This window comes from Diceros bicornis, chromosome 18 (assembly GCF_020826845.1).
Source record: "Diceros bicornis minor isolate mBicDic1 chromosome 18, mDicBic1.mat.cur, whole genome shotgun sequence".
NCBI classification, from domain to species: Eukaryota; Metazoa; Chordata; class Mammalia; order Perissodactyla; family Rhinocerotidae; genus Diceros; species Diceros bicornis.
The window spans coordinates 36,471,707-36,494,035 of record NC_080757.1 but is presented as its reverse complement, the minus strand read 5'-3'; the positions used below and the strand labels follow the sequence as shown (position 1 = coordinate 36,494,035).

At 49.4% G+C, this 22,329-nt stretch overlaps 1 protein-coding gene across 2 annotated transcripts in view; it reads right to left on the bottom strand.

The window, feature by feature from the left end:
• The window catches only part of FAM117A (family with sequence similarity 117 member A), a 42,264-nt gene that overhangs the window by 2,845 nt on the left and 17,090 nt on the right, over positions 1–22,329 (bottom strand). Inside the window, exons 2-7 of one of the 2 annotated variants that reach the window (XM_058560723.1) lie at positions 14,238–14,407; positions 5,979–6,074; positions 4,399–4,509; positions 3,850–3,984; positions 2,526–2,727; positions 1,159–1,309 (exon numbers count right to left, since the gene is read on the bottom strand). In XM_058560723.1, coding sequence (XP_058416706.1) covers positions 1,159–1,309; positions 2,526–2,727; positions 3,850–3,984; positions 4,399–4,509; positions 5,979–6,074; positions 14,238–14,407 — 865 coding nt within the window. Of the gene's footprint in view, positions 1–1,158; positions 1,310–2,525; positions 2,731–3,849; positions 3,985–4,398; positions 4,510–5,978; positions 6,075–14,237; positions 14,408–22,329 lie in introns of both variants that reach the window. The other variant, XM_058560725.1, reaches the window with a different exon arrangement.

Below are 22,329 nucleotides of genomic sequence, written 5' to 3'. Positions count from 1 at the left end.
ACACAGGGGCAGGAAGCTAGAAGAGATGACTTTCAGACCTCCTCTGGCATTATGAGTCTACAAAAGAATCAAGACAAGCAACAGCCTGATTTCCACAAGCAATTCCAGATTGTAATGACTCAACCACAATGTGGACTGGGGAGGGGTACTGAGCCCGGAGTCTACTTAGGCTACAAGGTCTGGCCTCTTCCCCCACACCACCCCAGAGGACCCAGGGTTCGTGCAGAGATGCCTGGTGGCCGTGGTTTTCTCCTGAACTCCCACTCTGGGTATATATGTACTACCTGCTACTACGCTGGGTGGGCCTCTCCCTCATCTGAGATACAAATGGAGCCAACAAGGCCCCAAACCCTGTCTTAGCTAAGTCTTTAAGCTCACACCATGACTAAACTTCCTGACTGCCATCGAAACCATAACTTCCACTGTGAATCTGCCCCCGTGAATATTAAGCTGGCGGGGAAAATGAAATGAGTTCTTAGGGTGCCTGCTAGGAGGGGCTGTGTGGGCACTGGGAAAGGTGGGCTCTCGATTCTTGGTGCTAACAGGAGGAACTGTAGTAAAGAAATCCACGTAAGGATGGCTTCTGAATTGTCCAGTCTGGTTTGGGAATATTCCAGAGTCCTTACTTGCAAGGACTGGAAATTTCTGTCCGGGAGTTCATGACACTTGAACCACTGCAGCTGCAGGGTGAAGACTCAGAAGCAATTGGGAAGCTGTTCAGGCTCCCTCTGCCACCCCAGTGGGGATGAGACTCTTCTAATCTTTGCCTGAAGAGAACTACTAGTATGTTCTCTCTCTCTCTGATTATGATCTAGCAAATTCTCACACCTTCCCCGGGGATGGGAAAAAATAGAAGGAACAAAGGGTTTAGGTTTCAGATCTCTTTCCTTTCCAGCTCCTGCTGCGCTTGTGGCTGGCATGTGGGCAGAGAGCAGGTTTCTATGGAGATAATGATAAGCAAAGATTTAAGTGCTCAGAGTAGGTAATGTCAACAAGTTTGATCATGGAAAAACTGCAATACCGATAATCTGAAGTTGACACCATCTCTAGGACGAGGGAGAGTCTGAGCCTGAAGAAGGGCCTGTCAGGTAGGACAACACAGGCGAACCCCCCATCCTCGTCCCTCTCTGGCACGCCCTGTCTTTCTGATGTACTCACGTGGCCTCTTCAAACACACGCACTCTCTCACAGCCTTCTGGGGGCTCCCGTTTGAAGACGTAGCTGTGATTGGGCCGAGGGGAGGCGGCAAAGACCAGGACTGGAGATGGGCTGCCATCTTCAGGGACGGCTGGGTGGCCTGGAGAGGAGGCTGCAAAGAGAGTAAGGCTGAGACCAGTGGCTGAAGGAAGCTGTCTGCTTTCCTCAGGTCAGGCCTGGTGTAAAGGGCCTGGGAGACTGGGAGACATGGTAGGGTGAGGGGCAGCAGTTATGCTAATCCAGGTTGTCTGTCTGTACTCTACCTTAAAAAAAAAAAACCTTTGAGGCAGCTCACAAAAATACATATCCTCTTATATAGGATAAAAATATACAGTTGAATTGATGGAAAAATTTGAGTCTAATACCAATTCTATATTCACAGGAGATAGACTGCGATTGGAACTCCAAGTCTCAAACTTAAAGGAATCTTAACTTCTGTCTCTCCCTTATTCCAAGACTGCACTGCCCTGCCTGCCAACATACCACAGCTTCTTCCTTTCCACAGTCTTGAAAACCTATCCCTTCTTCCAGGAAGAGCTCTCGTACTGACTCAGAGAAGCAATCTTTACTCAACCCCACTTGTGGGATAAAATTCCTCTCACTTTCCACACAGCGAATGTACTTTGCCTAGGTTGCAAATATTGACTTTATCTGTATTTATCTCACACTTATTCCTTATTACTCTATGCTCTATTTACTTCTGTGTATTGTTAGATCATGCCCTTGACCAGCCTACCTCACGGGATTGCTGTGACAATCAAATTAGGCGAGGCAGGCAACAGTGCTAGAGAATGTAAGGATCCTTGTTACGGGGAGCGAGGACTCGTGGCTCGTCCTCGCGGTGAAGCAGTCAGGGCACAGCAGAAAGTGGAGATCTGGAGGCAGAAGCCTTGGATTTTGAGCCGGGTCAAACCATGTGACCCTGAGCAAGAGACCACATTGTCTTATTTTATATCCTTCACAACCTCCTTGAGATGTATTGCTGGAAAAGGGTACAGTGGACACGTGGACAGACTCGGGCTTTCCTCTTCGGCGTGCTGAACCGCCGCCAAAAAATGCGGTTGGGAGGGACTGCTTCTTTGGATCACAGGGCGGATTAAATAAAAGTATAGGCGCAAAGACTTTATATAAAGTATAAATCAGAATCTATATCAAGGACCATTATTATTACTGGTATAATGTACAGAATAAAAATGACTCATAAAGATATTCTGGTTGGTTAGTAAGTAAAAATGCTGGGCCCGAAACTGATTACAAGTGGAAAAGGGAGTGGCAATGCCCCTGACCCCCGTGTCAGCCCTGCAACTCGGCCTCCTCCGCTTACTTACCTTTGTCGTTGCGGATGGCTGCCAGCTCCTCGACTGCACCCCGGTGTTCCTCACGGCTGCTCTGGCCGGAAGGCTGGGGGGATGCCAGGGGCATGGAGGGAGAGCTGCCAAGGTTGCCAGGCTCCAGGAGGAGGAGGGGGTGATCACAGCTGCCGCTCTGAGGGGGAGCTGGGGCGCGGTGCCCGTCAGGGACATCCAGGATCTGCTGGGGAAGAGGCCGGGTCACGACTCGCAGGCCTGTCTCTTCAGGCCGGCAGAGCTGCAGTGACCATTAGGGTCTGCCCCGTGCTGTCATGCTTGTCCTCTATTCACAACACAGTGACAACAGGACACCATTGTCTCAAGTCACTGCTTTTCCTGACCACCCCCAACCTAAAAAAAACCGCTCCTATTTCTCCCATAGCACTTCATTCTTCTCTCTCACAGCACTTGCAGCCCAATTTATGATTACATATTTATTTTGTGGGTCCATCAATGTGTCACCCCTCATGAGGGCAGGGACCTTCTGAACACAAAGATAAATGACATGAGGGCACTGTAACCACAGTAGGCCCCTGCAGGACAAGTAAGCAGATTGGTATCAAGCACTAAATACCCCCTCCCCTTTATAACATTCAGTGATACTTGTACTCACAGCTCACCAAGTTGTATGTGTGTGTTTGGATGGGTATAAAATCCTACATATACACAAATTAAAAATCAACTAGGAGGTAAATCATAAACTGAGGAGTGTGCCCATTAGACTTATATTAATACTGCCCAACTGGCATTCCCCAATTGCACTATGTCCATGTAAAAATGTGCCTGAGACAGCAGAAAAGGTAGCAAATGATTCTGCCTGGACGTGGGGCGGGGAGAGGTCTGAAGAGGGGACCGGGCATGAAGGATGAAGGCGTGTCACCAGGTGGAGATGGAGGGAAGGGAAGTGGTAACAAGGCAAGGGGGCGGCTTGACCTGAGGCACAGGTGGGTGACAGGGATGGCACCAAGGACGCCAGGAACAGTGAGCTGGTGCTGAGGCTGAAGCGTGAGGCCTCTCCCATTACTCCCAGCTGGGGACCCCTCCTCCCTGCCAACCCCTGCTCCTTTTCTTTCCACTCACCACCAGAAAGCCTTCCCCAGTTACACCCACCCAGCCCTGCTGTTCTGGGGGTTAATGGTTTGAGTCTAATAAACTCAATTTGTGTTCGTTCTGCAGGCTGGGGTGTGCATGATGCTCTGCGGATGTAGCCAGAGCCTGTGAGCCCTCAGACAGCAAGAGTCCCATCTCCCAGACTCAGCAAGATGCTGCCCGTCAGCGCATCCATGGCGCGGCCCCTACTCACCCGCAGCAGCTCCTCTTCCCCCTGCTCCTTCACAAACACCTCCTCTAGCTCTTGGTTGAGCCCTTCCAGGCTCCGGTGCAGGCAGGGGCTGAGTCGCAGGACGGGGGACCCTGAGGGGAAGCTGGGAGGGGACGCCTGAGGAGGAGGCAAACGAAGCAATCACTAAAGCTCACCAAGCCCCTTACAGTTCCCAGTTATGACCAGGGCATGACAGTCATGTCTACACAGCAGAACCAAGCGAGTAGAGGAGGATTTGGGGACAGTTACAGATTGCAACAGGTTCGTTCACTGGGGTTTTCTCCAGCAGTTGGAGCTTTGAGAGGGCTTGAGTGTGCTTTATTGACTGCCTCAACTGTCGAGGGAGCAGGGGTGGAGGAGAGAGAATTAGAACACCAAGTCCACGGTTGCACAAGGACTTCACCTGACACCCATGTGACCACGTATAACGCAGTGGGGCTCAGTAGCTGTTGACCTAAGAGGATCTGCCCACACTGGGGGGCCCACCATGGAGGACAACACAGGGGGGAAAGGGAGGGGGAGAAAACATACCCTCAGCGCTCCCCGCACGGCATGGTCCCCTTGGAGCGGGGAGCCCCGCTCCTTCTCTCTCCCACTGCGGCTCAGCTTTGTCCTCTGCAGCTGTTGCTTCAACTTGGTAATCTGGCAGCCCAGAGAGGGGGAGAGGAGAGGCACGTGAAGCAAAGCAAAACTGCGCTGGGTCCCTCTGCCCAGGCATGGCTCCTGCCAGCGGCCACGAGAATACACAAAAGGGGGATGGAAGTTAATCCTCCATCTCAGAATACCTCGGTGGTGTTCAGAACCGTGATGATAGGTTCACTGGGCAAGCTGGATACCTTCTTAACTAGATGATTTGATTTTTTGAATTACCATGTGTTCCATAGAAGGATCAGTTTCCAAAAAATTAAAAATACACAACGCTGAAACCATTTTTGTCTCTCACAGATTCCAAAGGCATGGAACACTATTCTATTAATAGAAATGGGAAATGGTGTTTTTTAATTCACTCCTCAAAGTACATTCACAGCTATCTCAAAGGCCCTGGGACAGGAAGGATGGAAGGATTTCCCCCCATTTTAAAGCAGACGGCACTGAGCAAAGAGCAGGCTCTCAGGAAGGAATATCAGGTTTTGTCCCAATCCATATCCTATAACAATTATGGATTATCATCAACACTTTTGATATTATCCCTGTCACATATGTAATTCTGTACCTACTTGCCCTCAGCTGGCAAATGCTTAGGAGATGCAGAGCTATTGAAATATGGGCCTAAATTAAACGGAATTCAGAAAGTAGACTTGCGGCCCGTAGCCATACAATTTATGACGACTGCCAAGAAGAAAGGGCTTTAGATTTGCTGTTGGGGATCATTCATACCACGACTCCATGCTTAGTGTCAATAACACACTTACTCTGATAATTACAAACTTTAAACACTTTGTATTTCCCACCAGCTTTAAACTTGTAGAGCATTCACTTCATATTTTCTCTCTGTTCTTGCAACCAAGAGGGCAGAAGCTACTCCCCTTGTAAAGGGGTTGAGGGTGACTCCTAGCAAGCTGGCCCTCTCAGGGGCTGCCACATGACATGACAGGAGGGGCTGGTTTGCGAGCCTTGGAATTCCACTTTGTGGCTTTCTCTACTCAACCTCAACAATGGGGGCCCTCCTGAAAGCTGGAGAGGACCAGGAAAAAGTGTTTTGGAACACATAACTATTTTTCTCTTCTTTTACACATAAGGCTGGATGAACAGTTAAGTAGTAAATGAGGTGGGGCTTCCAATTCCTGGGAACTCACTCCCTGTCTTTCTCCAGTCTCTGAACGGCTTCTCTGGATCCAGCCTCCAAGTAAAGTAAGAACGACAGCAGCTCCACCCTGTGCTTGGCTGCTGGAGGGCACCAGCAGTCGCTGGCCAAGCCCCTGCTGGCAGGAGGGTCTGGGCTCCTAAGGCCTGGCCACCAGGAGGCTGGGAGGCAGCTACGAGGGAGCCATCTTGTTAGGAAAAGGCAAGCAAGACTGGAAATGTGAGTCCACCCTGGAGCAGATGCATCCGCGGTGCTGGGGCAGACAAGAGGCAGCTACCCTGGCCACAGAGTCAGAGGGGGCAGTTACCTCTTTTCGGTGGTCTGTGCTGCCCCAAGACGCTGAACGCTTGTGTGTACAGGAGCTGGCCCGCTCGCCTTCAAGCTCTTGCCAGGACAGGGGGGTCTGCAGGGAAAGAAACCCAGTGAGACGGAGCAGCGTCTCAGGCATGCTCTGGGGAAGCAGACACACCATTTCTTGGACAGAGCTGGTGGCTCTCTGACGGCTTCTCTCTTATCTGCTCATCAACCTCCTAACACGGCCAGCCTCTGTCATTCTGTCAGGCTTCTCCACCTGCACTGCCACTTTCCCAATCCACTTCCTGCAAGAAACCCTCCCTGATGAGCCAATAAGGCCAACCCGCTTTTTACTCTCTTATGACTTTCACACATGGATTATGGCCCCAGCTATTCCAGATGCGCCCAACAGTGAGGACAAGTATTGCCCCTCCCCACCCCAACCAGCTCCAAGAGAGCACAGGCTCCAGGAACCACTGGCACCCTTGATTCTCTCCCCCTCTATGTGCCCAGCACAGGCCCGGTTCCTGGGAGCCTAAGGAAAACGAGTTACTAGACGGAAGTCCGTTAAGGAATCATTAATAGGAAAAAGGTCAACAGAGATCTCCGCCCGCCATCCTTGACCGAAGCAGGAGCCTTCTGTGCAGTGCAGTGCCTGGAGCCTGCTCCGTGATTTTTCCCTGTACACAGAGCAAGCATTGGGAGCCCCAAAGTCCTCCTGAATATGCAGGGGAGGGGACATTTTCAGGAAGGAGGGAGCCAGAGTGCTGAACTCAGCCCTGACTCCTGACCCTTCTTGGCTTTATCACGGCTCCTTCTCCTGGGCCCTGCTCTGCCCCTCATGAGAACTGGGCTCTCAGTCTGCCATCCTCCCTCCTCTGCTGCACAGAAGACTGAGGGCCCAAGATGGAGGCAGGGGGAGTTGTAGACCCACTTCCTGAGCCCCCACCCAAGGGAGGAAGCTGTTGGCTTGAAGCACAAGGCAGAGGAGGACAAGATCCCTCCCTACCACCAACATCCCTACTTCCATTCCAAAGGAGGGGCCCAAGGGGGAACGCTCCAGTGGAACCAGTTCCTCTCTAACTTCTTCGCACAAGCTGCCAAAACCATGAGGGCCTGGGAACCGTCTCCTCCAGCAGATCTGCTGACCTCCCCCGAGGTTGTTGCAAACAGAAAAGGGGGAGGATAAGAGGGAAAAAAACCAACAACTCACCACCCAACAGCTGTTAGAAGAGCTCGGCGGGGCAGGCTGAGCAGGACTGTGGAAGCAGACTGCCTGGGCGACAGCTGCAGTGGAGAGGGGCCACAGGGGGCTGAGTCTTCCTGGCTCTTCCTTCTCCTAGCTGCCCACCCATCAGGACCTTTACCAGGCTGTGCAACATAGGCAGGGTGAGACAATGCCCTAACTTCCTTTCCTGATGCTAGCACAAGGGAGACTATCCAGAGAGCCATTCCCCCACAATCCCCTCCTTTAGGAAGTATCTCCTTCAGGCCATACCCCAAAGCCCTTGAGGTGAAGCTGGCTCTGACAGTGTATGGAAACCAAGCAGCTGGTCTACTTCCAAATGCCCACGTCTCTCTAAACTAGAGTGTTGGCAGACAGAGCCTCGGAAAAGGCTGCTGCATATACTGAAAAGTGAGGAGGAAGTCCATCTCTCCCATGGCCCCTGGGCCAGCAGGCACACCAGCAGGCACACCAATGCTCCCCCCTCCCCCGGCTCCAAAGCCAACCCTATAGATTGCTAGCTCTGCTAATCAAAGCTCTGAGTCCCACACGAGCCTGTCATCCCTGGAAAGGTGGCAGAGGCTCTAGGAGCGAGATGACAGAGGCTAAGGTGAGAGTGCCCATTGCCCCTCCTCTGGGAAGGTTCTGTACTCACAGGTGGGTGGTGAGAGGCAGGAAAAAGCAGCCATATTCAGGCTGCCACCTGTTCTACTAACATCTCCTGCACACTCTTCAACTGCCTTCTTCTGAGACACGCGAGGGGGTGGAAGGAGAAATGTAGGCTAGCACTGGAGTTTAGAAAGGATGTGAAAATTCAGGGCAGCTAGGATCATCTCCTTTCTCAATCCATTTTTCACCCAACTCCTCTCTGCTCAGCGACATCTCCCAGCAACCGCTGCCTCCTCTGTGTAAACTGTGCTGCTAAGGTCATCACTTCACCTCAACACATCACCCCCTGGCCATAGATATTACCCTCTTACCCTCCACCCCCTGGGCTCTCCACACTTGGCTCTCGGTCCTCCCTAGGCAAACCGAGCTCCTTCTCCTTTTTCTTACCTTGCCCCTTGACCTCTAAGGTTGGTCCCCCCATCTGAGATGGCCCACCCCACCAACTCTTCCCAGCGTTCCCTTCAGGAAGCCTTTCCTAACTCATCTACCTCATGCTGACTGCTCCTTTGCTTTGCATCTCCTCTGTTCAGATGGGTTCAGGGTATGCATCATTCATGCATTCAACAAACAGTTACCGATGCAAACTGCGTGTCAGGACCTGTTCCAGGTGCCAGGGACACAACAAGGCACAAAACAACAAAAATCCTTGACCCCTTTGAGTTAATGTTCTAGTTGGGAACACAGTTTAAACAGTAATAAGTACTAAGAGAAAAATACAGCAAAGAAAGGGGATAGGAATGCTGGGCGGGGGAACATGACTTTAAATGTCAGGGAAGTCCTCACTGAAAAGGTAACATCTGAAGAGAAACAGGAAGGAGATGAGGGAGAGAGCGATGTGGATATCTGAGGCAAGAGTGATAGGGACGGATGGAACAGTAAGTGTAAACGCCCTGAGGCAGGAGCAAGCCTGGTGTGTTTGAGAATGGTGAGGCCATTGTGGCTGGTGCAGAGTGAGCGAGGGGCAGAGTAGCAGGAGATGAGGTCAGTAGGGTGAGAGATGGAAAAATGGCCCCCACAGATATCAGGTCCTAATCCCTGGAACCTGTGAATGTTACCTTATATGGTGAAGCTTTTGCAGATGCCATTAAGTTAAGGATCTTGAGATGGGAAAGTTATTCTGAATTATCCCGGTGGGCCCTAAATGCCATTACAAGTGTCCTCATGAGAGAGGGACATAGGGAGATTAGACAGTCACAGAAGAAAATAAGGTGATGTGACCATGGAGGCAGAGACTGGAGTGATGTGGCCAGGAGCCAAGGAATGCTGGCAGCCACCAGAAGCTGCAAGATGCAAGGAATGATCTCCAAGAGAGAGCCTCCAGAGAGAGTGTAGCCCTGCCAACACCTTGATCTTGGCCTAGTGAAATGGAATTTGGACTTCTGGCCTCCAGAATGATGAGAGAATAAATTTCTGTTGTTTTAAGCCACTAAGTTTGAGGTAATTTGTTACAGCAGCCTCAGGAACCTAATACAGTAGGTCATCCTATGTCTGAAGCTGTTCAGATGCTGGCCTTGAGTATTCTTAAGGCAGGCACATGCACAGGTGTGGGCTCTGGCCCTTCCAACTGAACTGGGAGCGTCAAGAGTGGGGACCATGCCCTGTCCCTTATTTCCAGTGCCCCTCCTCCTCTGGGTCTCACCATAGAGGTCTGGGCCAAGGTCTCTTTGGAGCATAGAAAAGTCACAGCCAAGGAAGGCTACCCTTCAGAGAGTGACCCTTTATGGCACAACAGGGGTCAAGCCATGCTGTGACAGCACTGTAAGTGGTCATTCTGGATGATCATTTGGAAGAAGGGTAGAGCTTGAGCTCAGCAGACCAAAAAGCCATGTCTGTCAAACGGACTCACACACTGAAACAGATTTATTTTAACACCCTGGCCCAGAGGGAGCAGCTGAGGGAGAAGCAGGGCTACTTACTAGCCATGAGTGGCGTCAGCTGACTATGCCAATGATGCTCGGGTTATGCAAAACTGGATGTGGGTTAGACCAAGGAAGCCTGGCCTGGGATTCTGAGATCCCAGAGCAACATGTGGAAGGATAACTGGGCGTGGGGGTGGAGGACAGCTTTCCAAAGAGCGGCCTGATATAACAAGAAGGAGGGGTGGGATGGAGCTGAAAACTCTCCAAACTGCAACCTGTTTCTCTGCCGACAACTCAACTAAGTATCTATCTAGACTCTAAGGCAAGAGGAGTCCTGGCTGTGCTGTCTCCAGTGACCTTGGCAGAGCCTGGCTGGTTCCTGGGAAGACAGCCCAGGGTACCTGTGCGGAGGTGCAGGGCAGCGTGGTGTCTGGCCTGGTATAGATGGTCAGGAACTGTGTGTTGAACTGAAATTCAGCAGGGAATCAGCCCCCCGGGACTCTGGCCAGACAAAGAGGCAGGAAAGGCTCTGAGGGTGGTCTGCCGGCCAGCGCTGAGAACTCTGGCTGCAGGTGGCCGAGGCCACCATCTCTGGCCCTATAGTCACTATGCAACCCTCAGATTTTCCATCATGGACCCATTTTCAAATATTCTGTGCTGTTGTCAAACCATATGCTGAACAACTGACCCTGTTCACTAGTCTGGAAAACAGGCGCGGTGCCCAGGCCCCCAAACCCACAGAGAAATGCCTGTGACGGGCAGCTTAATTGTGTGTCATCACTAAACGCTGAGGCACTGGCATGGGAAACGGAGGAGGACACTACACAGGTAGGGAGGGAAAAGTCACAGAAAGGGAAGTCTTCCCAAAGCATGCCACCTCCGCCTCTGGCCTGCAGGACACTCCATGAGGTTTGTCATTTTTTTTCTTCAAAGAGTAAGTCAGGCCTAAAGAAGAGAGTCTATCATAGAGGTTCCCTCATCTCACCCGGAGCATGCAGAGAAAACGGGGCAGGGGAGGAGTGGGGGAGGGCGGGGGGGTGCAGGCAGAGCAGGTACCCAGGGTCCTGTCTGTCTGCAGGATGAGAACACCAGTGGGGGAACTTTGCTCAAACAGTCACCCCAGCTGTGGTGAGGCCACTTCCTCCCTCTAGAAGAGTGCAAGAAGACTCAAATGCTTTGCACAGCAAGAGAGAGGGGTGACCACAACCACCGGCATGTGCTGCCATCACCCGCCCTGTCCCGGGCCCAGCCGCCAGGAGGGGCCAGCCCAAAGCCCTCGGCAGCCAGCTCTGGTTTACCAGCTGACCTGGGGGGAGGGTGCTCCAGAGAGGGGAAAACATATTCAGATGGACCTAGAGAATCCTGACAAAGTCCTTCATGACACAAGAAACCTCCTCCAGATGATGGTAACTCCACACACAAGCCTTCCTAGTTCTCCCTGGCTGGCCACTCTGCGTCCAGCTCCCGCTGCACCCAAGCTCTTCCTGTACTCACCAAGTTGATCTCTGGGAGACCTGGTGATCCCTCTCCCATTGCTCGTCCTGGCTCAGAACATGCAGCAGCTCCAAAGCACCCCCGATTCCCCGACGACCATATTCCTACCTCGTTCTCCTCTCTAGAACCACCAATTTCCCAAGATCCATCCACCTCTTTTCCTCCCCTGCCCCAAACCATTGGGTAACCCAGCTCTCTCTTTCAGACATTAAATTGGTTGGGGACTACCTTTGTGCCTGCCTGAGAGCTAAAAACACAGCTAAACCCAGGGAGGGAATACCGGAACTGCTATATTCAAGAACTGAGAGCTTTTAACCCCATCTTTTGCCTTGGGAGGAAGCCTTGAGGATGCAGCATGCCTGGCTATCTAAACGGCAGGTGTTCTGTGCCTGCTGCCAAGCTCTGAAATTTGCTTGAAACAGGCAGGCCCCTCGCTTGCTCTAGGGGGTTCAGAGAGGGGAGTTGCTCAGCCTAAACCATCATTATGGCTGCTGCCCTCACTGCAAGGCATGCCCCCAGGAATGCCAGGGTTGATGTGGCTCCAAACACACCCTCTGGCTGCTGGCTCTGGGGCGGGGGCGGGGGGGACAAGTAGGAGAGCAGAAGTGAGGGCCTGCCAGATATGGTGGATGTGCGCACTGGTGTGGCTAGAAGAGAAAGGGCAGAAGGCAAGGGTAGGGGTGGGAACTGCCCTCCTCGAGCAAAGAAATTAGGGGAAGGTTCTGGCATCAATCTATTTTTAACAACGTAAAAGCTTTCAAGGACTTGGGCAGATCCTGCCTCCCTACCTTCCTCTATCCTTCTCCACACTCCGTTGTATCTCCCCAGTAAAACCTCTCCCTCAGGTCCAGTCCTTTCTGGGTGATAGTCCCATGCTCAGCAGGGAAGGAACACCAGTCACTTAGGGAGATGTCTTCACAGTGTAATGCCAGTGTTGAAGAAGGTGGCTTGTGCCAGGCCAGAGGGCTCAGGCAGCAATTTGAATGGAGCCCAAAACCTAGAAGCAGAAAATTCCCAGAAGGCCAAGAACAACGCTGGGGCAGAGCACATATTTTGGTTTGGATGCCTACGCTGATCAGAGTTCTCCCACCTCCTGACTGCAGCCACAATATTGACAGGTTGCTAAGAGTTCCTCGAGGGCTGGAGCCCATCCCGGGGAAAGAGGAAAGCTGCACAGCTCGGCCTTGCCAGACCCATGGAGGCGCATCGCTGACCTCTGTCTTGCTGTGGCAAGAAGCCCAGACTTGTTATATAAAAGATCTGGCCTGCGGCTGGAGCCTGAGCACAAACACACAGCCTAGAGCCCATGCCTCCAAAGCCGGCCAGGGACCATGTGAGGCCAGCCCTGCCAGGAGTTGACAGAGAATGCTATCTGAGGAGTGGGATGGAGGCCTCCTAGAAGGCTGGTGGCAGGAAATGACAGAGACAGGGGGAGGTGGGCTACATGGAAGCCTGTTGTCTGACAAAGGGGGATGCAGTCGTGAGCTTGCACACTTGAAGCAACCTCAAGTCCTGCTCCTCCAGGAAGCCCTCCTTGACTGGATACATTATTAGGACTAAACACTCCTCTCAAAAGAGAAAGGAGTGTGTGCTCCAGGCCTGTGAGGAGGAAGCATAACCTATCCAACTTGTTCTTTTCAAAGGATACAGGGAACAACAGTGCCCAGGGCTCCCAGGAAGTAGGCCTCCTCCGTCTGCTACCTGGAGGGTGTTTTCCCTCCACATTCTGTTCATAGTCTATAGCAGGCCATCGATTTTAACTGTAGCACATTCTTGTTGGTTCAAGGTAGGGTATTCCCAGGAGAATTCTCCTATAAACTGTGCCAGACATTTGGCCCCTTCTCATCCCTTGGCTATCTGTTCACTGGCCTTCATGGAACTGGCATCCAGACTCACAGAGGCCAAACCATGTTCTCATTTCCTTATTCTTCACTTGAACATGCCAAGAACAGTACTGGGCATTCAAACATTCACTAATAACATTTGAAAATGGATCTCATTAAAAAAATAAATAAAAGAAAGGAACCGACTGATGTGCTCAGAGGAGGCGGCAGGGTGAAGTGAATGCACTTGGCCGTCACCCCGTCTGTGAGCAGGCAGAGCGGGCACACGCCCCCCGGCTCGCAGAGGAAGAGCTGACTTGCCCAGCACCCCCAGGACGCCGCTCTGCCTCCCAGCCTGTGTTCTTCCCAGCCTGTTTCCTCTTTCCTGAGAACAACTCATTTGTTCTGAAGTTGAACAGGAATGGGTTTAAATTATATCAAAAAGGAGAAAATTTGACTCCCAACAACTTCATTGGTAAGAATGTTGAAGTCCCGAATCAGATTAAGAAATATCTTTGTATAATTTCACATACGAGATGACTTCTTGCTCAGGCTAGCACTATCTTAATCAAAAGCTAACCAATGGACTCGATGGTCTGTGGAGATTCCTCCCAAGTTCAGGATTCTTAATCAAAAGACTGTCATGAAGGAAAATCCTGAAGAGGGGCCCTGGGCTCCACAGGACTCAGATGGGCCCACTGAAATCCCAGAGGAGGCTGCTGGCTAGGGATCAACTCTCCATTATCTGAGAACCTCCCACTCCTATTGCTCCAGTGGGATCTATCCTGGCTCAACACACTTTTTGGGCACCTCTTCCAGTTGTCTGGGGAATGCAGACCCAATTAAATGTTGGCCTCAGTTTAATTTTCTTAAGGTGAATCTCATTTTTTAAAACCTAGAATAAATTCCAAAGTCACCTCTTCCTTACCCACACACGAATCCTCAAAGCCAAACTGAAAAATCCAGATTGACGTCTCTCTTCCACCAATCAAGTGGAATGCAAACTCACGTTCATGTAAGTTTACAAAGAAAACCAAGCTGGTAAACATTAGATGATGAAAAGCTACGTGGTGAATACATACAACCCAAACTTAGGACAAATCATTTCAATGACTGAGAGTTGGTAAGTAGACCAAAGGCCTCTTCAGCCAGCCCTCCCCGCCATCCTTATCCTTTATCCCATTAGGAGACAGCTTCATTACCTGGGTGGCCTTGTCATTGGTACAGCAGGTGAAGGCCCCATCAACATCTCGTGGCCACTGGCCCAGAAGGTAGGAGCTGAGGATGGTGTCCAGGGAGAATGTACGTCGGACCTGGGGTGGCTGAGGCCTACACACTGACTTTTCTGGGGCCACGGAACACGGGACGCTGGCTGGAAGAGAGCATAGCCCGCACACCTTGACATCAGCATGGAGGAAGGAGACGTGGTAACCACCTTCTCTCTTCTAGGAAGGCTCGCCTGACTGCCACGTCTTCACTTGTATCCACCTCCCTCCTAAAAGAATTTGAAGTGGCCCATAAAAGCACACACAGTCTGACGAGAACTTGCCTGACTTAACCAGCTGGTCTCTATCACTGGAAACAATTTACACCCTTTTACTTTGGACGAGGGGCTACTTTATACATGTCCTCTATCTTTTTCCTGTTCTTAATGGACTATGAACTGTGAACTCCTAGGTCTCCACATTGAGTTTCCTGAGCGCAGGACTGTTTCCCATCATTAAAGAGGGAAGTCAAAGTGGACAAAAACCAAGTTTTCTTCCGTCTTTTATCTCCTGTCCTTCTTGCTCCCTCCAGCACCCACTGCAGGGTTCCTATGCACTGCACAAATTCAAGCCAGTTAACTGAAAGACTCTTCACACTTCCTTCAAGACTGGTTAACTCCAGGGAGCCTAGGTGACTGAGACAGAGAGAAAAATCCAGCTACTTTTGATTCCACAGGACTGAGGAATCCAGTTTAGGAAAATATCCAAGTCTTTTCGTTCTCGCCTCTGTCTCTGACTTCTGGCTACATGGGACAAAAATAAAGCAATTATAAGTCTACTCATTTTACTTTTACCTTGGTTAAAGCTTTCTGAAAGAAGGTAAAAGTTGAAACTGTTGATAAAATGTAAGGGTTCTGGAATCATCTGTAAGTTTCAATCATCTGGGTTGACCATGTTTTCCATGGCCACTTTCAGAACACTCTACTATCTTAAGGTCTATAAGGCTCTTTCCTTTAAACAGAGCGAAAGGCTTTCACATCTGTACTAAGCCCTTGATAATTCATGTGTGCACTAAGCACAGCAAAGGAACTAGGGATTGCAGGTATAAATAAACTTGAAGAGCTTTATATTAAAAAGACAGTAACAAGTTGGCAGTCCCTCAAGAAGTTAAACATAGAATTACCACACCATCCAGCAATTCCGCTTCTAGGTATATACACAAAAGAATTGAAAGCAGGGTCTCAAAGAGATATCTGTACAGCCGTGTTCATAGCAGCATTATTCACAATAGCCAAAGGGTGGAAGCAACCTAAGTGCCCATTGACAGATGAACGGATAAACAGAATGTGGTACATATACGCAATGGGATATTAGTCTCAATAAGGAATGAAATGCTGATACATGGTAAAATACGGATGAAACTTCAAAACATTATACTAAGTGAAATAAAACAGACACAAAAGGACAAATATTGTATGACTCCACTTATATGAGGTACCTAGAATAGGCAAATTCATAGGGACACAAATAGAATAGGTTACCACGGGCTTAGGAGGAAAAGGAAATAGGGAGTTATTGTTTAATGGGCACAGAGGTTCTGCTTGGGATGATGAAAATGTTCTGGAAATGGAGAGGGGTAATGGTTGCACAACACTGTGGATGTACTTAATGTCACTGAATTGTAAACTTAAAATGGTTAAATAAAATTTTATTTAAAAATAAACAAAAAATAAAATTAATAGAAAATAATAAGCTGGGGCCGGCCTGGTGGCGCAAGTGGTTAAGTGCACACGCTCCGCTGTGGCAGCCCGGGGTTCGCCGGTTCGGATCCCCAGCGCGCACCGACGCACCACTTGTCAAGCTATGCTGTGGCAGCGCCCCATATAAAAAAGTGGAGGAAGATGGGCATGGCTGTTAGCCCAGGGCCAGTCTTCCTCAGCAAAAAGAGGAGGATTGGCAGATGTTAGCTCAGGGCTGATCTTCCTCACCAAAAAAAAAACAAAAAAAACCCAATAACAATAATAAGTAAATTTTGTTATATATGTTTTACCACAATAAAAAGAGATACTGACAACACTATCTACATTCTCCAAATCCATTTAAGTATTTATATACATTGTTGTAATCAATATGAAATGTACTACATTAAGTTCTGCTTTGTTCTACCCATTTCATATACCCATTTCCAAGCATCGATAATCTACATATTTGTTATTTTTAAAGACTACAAATATTGCACCAGATTGACATACAGCAGTTTGCTTAGCTACTCCCATATTATTGGACATTTGAGGGGTCTTCCCCCTCCCACTTTGGATATCATAAATGTTACTGCATGGACAACTTTTAGTCTGTTTTTATCTAATTCCTTTCATATTTCTAAGTTACCTTCCTCAGCCATCATATAATATGCGTTATTTAAAACAAATTAAAAATGACATAATTAAAAAAGTAGTAAGTGTGAACTGTGGAAAAGAAATACATAAACAAAAAGAAAAAAACCTTAACTCTCAATATCCAGAGATAATCGTTGATAATACTATGAGATATATATCCTTGTTGGCCTTACCTTCTGCATGTATATGTGTGTGTGCGTGTGTGTATAGATGCTTTAAAATACAAATTGGGATCATATTGCACATATTGTTTTGCAAGGTGTTTTCACCTTATACCATAAACACTTCTCCAAATCAATATATATTGACCTACAACACCTCCTTTTAAATGATCTTGACATTTCTGTTAAAACTCTTCCAAGGCCCCCTTTGAGAGACAGTCATCAAAGCCTCATGTTCCGGTCCCACTTACCTTTCCTTTATACTTCACTCCTCTTTGAGGTCTCTATTCCCGGACAAACTACACTACACACCATTTCCCACCCATGTCCTGGGCCTTCCCTCCTCCGAGGTTTTGCACATGTCCAGGGTTGAAATCTGAGCCTCTGCCTCCACCTCCATGGAGCCTCCCGGATCCTCTGGAAGGAATGTCTCAGAATTTTCTGATTTTCCCCAACACTTTGTACTCTTCTAGTACTTACCATTGTCATTATGGGCATTTGTAACCTCTGGATAATAAACAACCTGCGGCCAAGCACTGTCTCTAATTTATCTTTGTACCCTCCGCGGTGCCTAGAGCATATGGCTGGCGATTGGCAGGCGCCCAAGTATTTGAATAAAATCAAAGAACTGTTACTACAAGGGTAAACCTGCTCTTCTCATACCATGGATTCTAAGTTAGTCTACCTTGCACATCTAGTAAAGCTGCCCATGAGTAAAGCCTCCAGAGCTGCTTGTTTCTTTTTCTCTCTGGGCTCAGAAAGGCCCGACCTGTTTCCTTCCCTCCCTGCGCCTTGTCGCCCAGTAAATTGGTGACAGGCATGCTGGGTTCAAGGCCCAACTTCATCTCCTACATGATCATTTCAACCACTCATTTTCCCATCCTGGGTTTAAGACCAAAAGGAGGCAACTGGATATTTCTGGGAGCTTCTGACCCACATCAACAGACAGGTCAAACACCAAAATGCTGTCTTGTGGCCCTCAGACTGTCTATGACAGCCCACCGATGAGGCAAGGGCCCTGGAAAGTAAGTTCACAAGATTATACGACAGAGAAGTAAGGAAGCAGGCAGGAAGCAGACGAGCAAGAGATTGGCTTAAAAGCTAGCACGCCATACTTCTAAGGCTGCGTCATCGCTGTGTGAAGGACGAGGGCTATGTCTCCAGGGCTGAGAAAGAGTTGATGGGGAGAAAGATTTCTTGGAACCACCTCTCCCAGCCCCTCGGCAGAAGTTTCTGCAAAATCTCCCTTAGATTTTTTCCGTATCAAGACTTTAAATACTCTCTTGTGATTATACAGTATTTTCACGTTTTGCCCCATCCCCACAAAGTCCCTTCTTGTGTGTAATCGTTTACTCTCCTGTCAGCTCTAAGAGGGGCTTGGGAAAGACTGCTAAGGAGCCTAAGGCACAGAGAAGCCCCATCTGCACTTGGACTCAGTCGCCCAGCAAATCAGCAGCAGTCCATCTAAATCCAGGCCTCCTTCCTCTGAAATCAACTACGGGGGCTCGCAGCCCTCTTGCATCAGGCCAGGAACACCCTCTGAGGTTGCAGAGACACCTGCCTTGACACCTGGAGGAAGGACTGCTTCTTTAGCTCCTTTTCAGGGAAGGAGAGTAAGGCAGGAGATGGCAGGCCTGACCCAGATGTCTGCAATGGCCTTTTTTTGTGTTTTGAGTTTGTTTTTCGAAGAAGTCTTTGACACCTGGGGTAAGGCATTCTACTAGTTCCCAGTTAATCTTCTTCACCAAATCAATCAATCAATCAATCAATCAATCAATAAAATATATATACGATTTCCTAGGGACTGTTTAAACCACAGCCATTTTACATCAGTTCCCAGTACCCACCCTTCATGTCCCACCCCATTCATGAGCTATCGTAGGAGTCCAATCTCAAGGGCAGTAATCAGAGGTGGTACTTTACCCCCAGGAACCCCACAGCTAGGGAGAACCCAGAATCCTGGAATCTGGTGTGAGAATCCAACCACCCATTTTGGTCAACTCTACATGCTGTCTGGTCACCTCTGACCAAAGTCATTCACAAAGACTCTGAGGTCCTGGGGTCCTGACTTGCTCTTCCATAAGAAACACACGCGCGCGCACACACACACACACACACAAAAGGAAGGACAGAAGGGAGGGAGGGGGGAAGAGATGGGAATGGGGAAACACCAAGCACCCCAATCCAGAACCAGCCACCTCTGACCCCTCTGCTCTGCTAGACCTGCAAGGATCTCACTGCCTCTAAGTCAAACTGGAGGACTTGCCTGTTTCTTTTCCTTAAATGAGACAACTAGGCCTCCGCCTTATTTCAACAGTGACCACATCCTAGTGCAGGATGCTGGCACAGCTACTAACTACCCACAAGACGACAGAATTACCTTCTGTCTCAGAGCCCTCAGCAAGGCCCCCTCCCCCCTCCCCTCCCAACCTCCCAAATTCTTGGCATGTCTGGGTCCCTTTGAGGGCACTAAAATGCCATGTTTCCTTCACGCCCAAAAAATAAGGGAGGGGGTCACTTAAAAAAAAAAAGATTAGATTTTGATAGGAAAAAAAAAAATCTACCACTTATTTCAAAAACCTCAACCCCCAACGGTTTGGGGAGCACCTGCTAACTTGGGCACCAAAACTGGTTAAGGGCTAAACCAAGGGGTCAGCTGGGAGGGGCTCAGAGGTGAGGGACCTAGTTCTGATTGCAGCTCTGCCCTCACTGTGCTGCGACTGCAGCCAATACCACTCAACCTCGCTGGGCCTGCTCTCCCAACTGGCAAGAAGGAGCACAGTCCTGGTCTAAGTTACCTCTTAGGGATGCTGTAAAGAACAGAAGATGCGATACAAAAATGCTTTCAAGTCTTCAGTAGATAGATTATGTCAAGTCAATTACTGTCACTTAATCCCTCCCCCCACTACAATCCTTTAGGATTAAAGTTGGGGGAGAGGGAGCCGAGAAAGAGGAGACTATCCAGAAAAGACGTGCAGTGTGAGTTCTGGCCACCACCATCCCCTTTCCTTTACTAGTGACAGTCCGACCCAGCAGGCACACCACCTTGCATAAACGGTGCAGGGAGAATTAAGCTGCTTGTGGACATGGGCATCAGCAGCTGCACGTCAGCATTCAAGTTGTGCTACACACTGAGACCTACCTCAGTTGGGAACGCCCCCTAAGAAATCTCACGAGCAAGTGTAGTTGAAATAGAGGCTCCTGGGCTTATCCCTCCCTCATGGGCATACCGGAAAGATCTGGGTACTGGGTTTTGCCCTGCAATTGTGTGATTATGGTTAAAGGAGAAGAAGCGTTGAGAAGTCACAACGGTTGTTTGTGGCTGGAAGATGAACTGGTTTCATTTCTGGAAAGTACCCCTCTCAGATTTGGGAAACGGGGTGTGCGGGATATGGGACAATCGGCTCCCCTATCTGAGAAGAGACGCTCATATCATGACAGGCTGTGACAAAGCAGCAGGCTGGTGGGGCACTGGCGGGGTGGCTGCAAGAGGGTGGAGTGTCCTGTTTACAGCACTGTGGGGTATTATCGGCCCATCGCATGCAGCAGCCTCCACAGCCCAACCACCTGGCGAAGCACCCTGGCACGGGGCCAGGCCACGTTACCATGCAGCTGAGCAGTGGCGGATGCTTTGGTTCTTGGGCAACAGCAAATGGAAAAAAAACAAAACACAACAGCATACACCAGAGATAAGAAACTTTAGGTTCTATCTTCCAGAACCATGTGGGCCTGTCGCCCAACTGCTGCATTTGTATGGCTTTGGGGAGAGGGCGCTCTTGAGTGGAGATGGCCAGTGGTCAAGCGTCTGTGCGTTGGATAGTCAATAAGGCAGAAGTGCACAAACAGCAGACAAGATACTGAACCAAGAGTGGCCAAGAGGGGTCCGGCACTCCACAGTAAACTGATTCCTTCAGTAAGCAGATTTTGAGCGCCCACCACAGCCAGCTCTGCTATAAGCACTGGTGATACAGAAGGAGCAGGACAAGAAGCTGCTGGCAAGGCTGAAGAGGGGAAGGCTGATCCAGTCCCACAGCACCTGAAGGTACCCCCAGCCAACGCCTCTTCAGAAGGACCACCAATCTGTCTCTGCTATTCCCTCATATCTCTGGCTGGAAATCAGCTCAGGCCTGACCACACCAGCAAATGCCCACCCCAGGAACCTGCAGGAGAAGCATGACAGCTCTTAGAAGGAAAGCAACACATGATGCAGGACTTGAGGCGTTTGTGGCTGCCCTTCTCAACTTGGCCAGAGAGAGACTGTGCCGTGGAGGCTCAGCAGCTTATGAGGAGAAACCAGCCCCTGACCGAAGGGTCCTGGCTGGGCAGCTACTTCGCTTATTTTACTATCTTTGGGACAATGTAGGAGAGAGAAGCCTGGGAAATAAGACAAGGCTACTCTCCACTCATCCTCCATTAGCAGGAGGCCCAGTGATCCCAAAATACCTAAGAAGGACTACAGAGAGACAGCCAACGAGATCTCACGCATGGCAGAAACTCAACAACTAGCTGGTCCAACAAACAAGTTATGACTCACTTTCTCATGTTGTTGGGCTTTGAAGCATTATTAGCACTAGTCTTCCCGCCTCCCCTCTTACAGAGAAAATAACTCTTATTATAACAGAAGTTATATATGTGTTGGAGGAAATAAGAAAATGCAGGTGAGCAAAAACTGAAAAACAAACACCATGCATGCTCCCACCCAGAGATCACCACTGTGCACATCCTTCCTGATCTCTCTCCATGCACATATGTCTGCGTATGTATTTTTAACAAAATGAGATCATATTATACATGTTTTTCTACAATCTGCTTTTTTCAGTCACTGATCTTCACTTAAGGAGAGGCAGGCAGGGGCAGGGCAGCCCAGAGGCAGGGCATATGGTTGGACATGGGGGGAGCAGGCTCTGCCCTGTCCCCATCTCCTAGCTGCGATGCAGCACTTTGGGGGAAATGTTCATCTGGAGAGGAGCAAAGTAAAACAGGGATTCAGAATTTCTAAACATTTCCCCAATAACAGATTTGCAGTAAGTAGGGGAAGTTCCTCCTAGCAGCTTCACAGGGATTATTTTTCCATTTCAGTATGTGTGCTGGGATTAAACAGTGCAGGCAGTCTTCTGAGCTCCCTGTGGTCCACTGCTGCTTAACTGCTTAACTCAGGGACATGTGGGGTTTGGAGGGAAGTTGTGGTCAAACCGAAATCCCCAATATGACTGTACAAGAGTTAGATACCCTCCTTGGAAAGCCCAAGGAGACCCCATCCACCCCAGCTGGGAAAACTAAACCTGGGGCTTTGAAGACTTCTTTCAACACCAAGCAATAGCTCATTTCAACCACAGAAGGGAGAAGAAACTAAAGAAACTAGATTAAAAAGAAAGAAGAAAAAAGAGTAACATCACATTCCCCTTACCATGAGGGCTTACCTAAAGAGAAATGGAAAAGAGTGATGATATTTGTATACGCAGGAAAAACTTCTTGGCCAGGCTCTCAATTAATTACTAACTCCGTATTTAAGTGTGTAGCTCACGTGAAAGC